We start from the raw sequence: 5,000 nt of genomic DNA, 5'->3' as shown, positions 1-5,000 counted from the left end.
AATTGTTCATCCCATTTTCAAGAAAGGCACAAGATTAGACCCTGCTAACTACAGACCTATCTCCCTTTTGAGTATTACAAGTATTGTAAAGACTCGTGTATAAGCCGCACCCCCAACTTTCAAGCATGATTTTGGAAAAAATAAGAACTTCAAAAAAGCACTGATTACCAATTTGCTAAATTCAGGAAATCTTTGGACTCTGCCAGACTAGATCGGGGCCTCATCACCTGTTACTACTGAACAACTGTCATGAGCTGTCCATGTAGTCTTGGATGCCTTGTGCCTTGTGTTAGAAATTTACACTGATCAAACAATCATGCTAAAATTTGATTTCACATCATTCAGAATCTTTCTGAATCTTGGTCTGAATCTTCAGAAGCTGAAACTTATTCCTTAAAAGTTTTCTCACGCATAATTTCGAGCAGTGCATTATCTACCTTGACCTTGTCCTTGGCAAAAATAAACTTCCTTCTTTTAACAAATGAGGCAGCTTCATATAAATCGAACTTGTATTGATCCGAACAGTGAGTTAAAAATTAACCGTACTAGCTCTAACATAAACGTTTCATTATTTTCAGATGTTTTAATACCATCACTTCAAAGTGAACGGGCTAGCAAAAAATCGTGCTCTGTTTTCGTGCTTTGGAAAAATGGATCTCTGACGCAATCCTCCTTACAAATGATGAACCGTCCCTAAAAACAGTGTTCAACCTCCTTAACCTGAAACATGTTCTTCTTCACAAAAACCAGTTCTCAATCTCAAAAGGACTTTTCCTCACTCGTGCACAAAAACAAGGGCTGTAAACGCATACTTTGACATATCAAATTAATCCATTTCTTCATATCTTGATGTTTTTCAAGGGTTCCCCGGTTAACACGGAAGAAGCGTTCTTGCTTATTTATACATGCTTGTAGCCATGTACCCTCCCTTGCAAATACCTTCTTGGGTGCTTCTTAACTTCTTCTTAAGAGTGTTCGGTTGGCTCAATGGGTCAGCATTGTTCTCCGAATGGTGTCCAATGTTAAGCCCCGTTGGGCTGGGTTATCTACTGGATTGGTGACCTTCTAGAGATAACCATTGCCGTGCGCTCCAAAGTTCACTCAGCTTTCCATCCATTTGTGGTGGGTAAAATGAGTACCAGTACTGGGGACAAGTTGTGTTGTGCATGCAACGGGATAGGAGTGGCGCCCACCCCTGCTCTGAGTTGCGGTAGAGGCCGCAAGTTACAGTAGAAAGCCATGAAAAAGGAGCCTTCGGGTTGCCTTCGACCTCGGTCCTTGACCTTGGCTGACCGCTTGTCTTTGTCTTGTCTTTTGGTGCCACTGGGTCTTAATTAAGCATGGTTATCATCACTGAGACCTGAATCACAAGACCTGACTCTAACGAAACTGGGTAACATCCACTCAGTTTGGAAGATGAATCGCAATACTTAACTCAGTAAACAGTGATATCCTCCAAAGAGGCTCTAACCTCTTAGGCACATACTGTCACACATGTGTTGTTCAGAATAATAGAAAAGTTAATGAACCCAACAATTAAGGGGGGTTACTAAACACAGGAATGGAACGGAACAGAATGTACCAGAATATGCCGAAATGAGACAAATGAACAAGAATGGTACTAGAATATGTCATACTGAGCCAGAATGACACTGGAATGAGGTGGAATGACACCCAAATAAACCGGAATATAGCGGAATGAACCTGAAAATGCCCAAATTTGGTGTTTTAGTTAGTGCCGACTGATTTTCCGTTGTTTCTGTCAGCTTTTGTTGTGTCAGGTGATTCCCCTAGGGAATTGCATTTGTTCTTGCCTTTTGTAACATTTGGAGCACTTCGGTCATGCAAAAAATTTGACAGGTATATCTATTTGTTGTGGAAGTAATTTTTTTTGTAGTAGCAAGAGAAACAGAATGTTATTCTAATTGTTTTTATTCTATGGATCTCAGAGGTGGCAGTCAGAAAACCCATGAACATTTTATGTCATTCTGACAAGTTAATTGTGTATTGACCAATGACAATCAAGTTCAGCAAACCAAAAACTAATTACCATTGCTGCCTGCCTGCTTCCCTCGACCCACATGTGATGGAGATATACGGAAACAAATTCGTGCAAACCGGAAAACTCTTTCTCTTCCCGATTGTTGGCAATAATGCCATCGAACCTGAACGCAGTGTTTCCTTGTTTGAAGAAAGAAGAGTCAAAAGCAAAGGAAAAAGATCAACCACTGATATTACATGTATATATACATAGGTATGGAGAAAACATTTTTTCTTTTCTTCTCGCGGAACAAAAAGTGAGTGGACCGTTTTTCAAGTTGAGAGAACATATCGTGACTTGTTCCAAGCCTTGTTACTTCCCCTTTAATGTAAACTTTTTTTCTCTGCCAGTCTCTTTATTCTGCATACTTATTCATTCACAGTCTAGAATGCTGAACAATTACGTTTTGTTCCCTTGTCATTCAGCTCCATGCTAATCAGCTTTATTCTGGTGTTCTTCTGATTTATTCTGCCTTATTCTGGTGTTATTCGGCCTCACCAATCACAATGCTCGATTGCAACAATTGTGATTAGTGGCTACTTCTGACTCCGACAATCTAGTTTTCACTGGATCATAAGCGACAGAGTCATAATTGGAGTTGGAAGAAAATGGGAACGTCCTGATTCTTCCGACTCCGATTCCATTGAGGTTATGACTTCACTTACAACTCCGATCTTCAATTTTCACTAGGTCATAGGCGCTCTTACGACTCCAACTCAGACTCCATCACTAGTGAAAACTAGCCTTAAAACACCAAATGTTGGCATTTTCAGGTTCATTCCGTTGTATTCCGGTTTATTTGGGTGTCATTCTGCCTCATTCTGCTGTCATTCCGGCATATTCAGGTACCATTCTTGTTCATTTCTTTTCATTCGGGTGCTATTCCGCCTCATTCCGGCATATTCCTTTCCATTCCGTTCCGTTCCTGTGTTTAGAAAATCCCCAACTTTTAATTAAAATTTAAATAAAAAAATTAAATTAAGATAGCGCGAGGAGGTTTTCATCCAAGCTCCGGATGTTCCCCAGGGAAATGGATGGACAGAAAAAGTCAAACCCCTAGGTGTATGGCTCTCATTGGACCCATAAATAATGGTTAAAGTGAAGAACAGCTCACCTTTACCGACAGCCGGTCAACTGTTGGTCAACAGATTACCAACACATTATCGACAGATTACGGACAAGTTACTGACAGTCAGCTAGAGGCCGGCAAAACATTACACTGAAACGATATGGTTCATCAAAGGCGTTTTGAATAGCCCTGTAATTCATTGCAAACTGGCATGCAATTTTAATAAATTACACTTGTAGTTTTTATATATGCACATTTAAATATCTCTACTGTTCTTTCATTATATGCGACTTTGCTTCCGTTATTCTCAGTTTTATACTTGAGAAAATTGTTGAGCATGTATCAGCCCAGCTTGTGAGGGACCACCAAATGATAGTTTTGGCGCCATTTTTGTCGACGGTGACGAAGAAGGCAAAACGAGAATCAGTCATACCATATCATAGAGTAGATATCTTTTGTGGAAATAAGAAACAATTTAAGAATCTATGTAGCCTTAACTACTGTAAATACCATTTTTGCAAGAGCCTACGTATCTTAACTTTGAAAAATCTACGTTCTTATGCTGGTGTTTACTGTATCTCTTCAATGAAATAACTCTGAGAAAAAATCGTTTAGCATCTTTACCAGCAGTCTGTATATCATTAATTGAAACAGTTCTCTTGATTGTATCGTTACCTTTTCAAATACAATTATATAGCAATGTCATGTCATGTCAGGGGAATTGTGGGAATAGTGGTAATTGTATTTTTCCTTTCATTTTCAGTTGCTCAAATAACACTTACCAGCTTGCTTACATCATCGCTCTGGCTGACGTACCTTTACAAACTGGAAAGGACAAGGAGGCTTTAAAAATACCCTGTTAAAAGTTACATTGCTGGCACATGACTGAAACGTGCAACAGTAATCAATAAACTGCAGTGGAATCTTAACAAAGATTCTAACATTGCAATAAAATTCATTGCACTCTTAAAAACGTTTTTTTTCTAATTCCCGCTAGCTTGGATACCCAGCCAATCCAATCCAATCCGTTGGTCTTGCACATTGTAAAAATAACTGTTTTTAACCTTTTCTGTGATCCGATTCTCTTTGGGTTTGTCCAAAGGTTTCCACTGACTCCTAAACGGCCCCTCAATGACAAGTAAAATCGTCTGGCGTTAGAGTAAACTCTATCAAGTCTCCCTCACTGGAACCTTGAAGAGTGGAACAGGCTGGGCGAAGATGAAATTGGTGACCTACCAAGGCCTGATCTGTTAAATGATGATGACGCAGTTGACAATGCTAATATAATTAGGAATGCCTTGGCTCGTTATTTGTACAACTACACAACAGTCATGTTAACATGACCTGCATGATGTCATATTTTTTAACTTCCGGATTTCAATAAGTAGAAAGGAAAGACAAGCCACGCCTGTTCATTACTTCAACGTTATTCTGATATACTTCTTAACATTAATTTATGAGCATTTGGACACAAGCATTTCCACACATCATTCGTTCTAAAAGTTATAGTTAAGTGCCTCACACATTAGGTTTTATTTTGAAGAACAGTCTTGTTGTAAAAGCCGTTGTGTTTTTACTGTGTAATTGTGTATCTCCAGAAAATAAACATACCCCTTAGCTAGTATAGTGTAGTATGGTATTTTTCATCATCATATACATTGAGTTTAATAAATAAACGTTATTTTACCTGAAATGTCCTTACAAACACAAGTTAACAATATCACAAGATGCTGTTGTGGAAAAGCTGTCACTGGTTCAACTCAACATACCAAAGCCATCATTATTGACATAAAACATGCACCTGTATCCAGAAGCTATAATAGCCGTTTTGGCTGAACACTTTGAGGTCTATATGCCTGGGTTGGTGGATGATATCCTGAGCCCGCTCCT

General features: G+C 39.0%; 1 protein-coding gene across 2 annotated transcripts in view; it reads left to right on the top strand.

Moving 5' to 3' along the window:
- The window catches only part of LOC138000822 (periodic tryptophan protein 2 homolog), a 127,720-nt gene extending 122,988 nt beyond the window's left edge, over positions 1–4,732 (top strand). For both annotated transcript variants that reach the window (XM_068847483.1, XM_068847484.1), the window contains exon 21: positions 3,874–4,732. In XM_068847483.1, coding sequence (XP_068703584.1) covers positions 3,874–3,973 — 100 coding nt within the window. In that variant the 3' untranslated portion in view covers positions 3,974–4,732. The remainder of the gene's footprint in view (positions 1–3,873) is intronic.
- Positions 4,733–5,000: the final 268 nt, after the last annotated feature.

The sequence above is a fragment of the Montipora foliosa genome, chromosome 4 (assembly GCF_036669935.1).
Source record: "Montipora foliosa isolate CH-2021 chromosome 4, ASM3666993v2, whole genome shotgun sequence".
Lineage (NCBI taxonomy): Eukaryota > Metazoa > Cnidaria > Anthozoa > Scleractinia > Acroporidae > Montipora > Montipora foliosa.
Note: the sequence above shows the minus strand (reverse complement) of the source record. Positions and strands in the feature narration are given on the sequence as shown.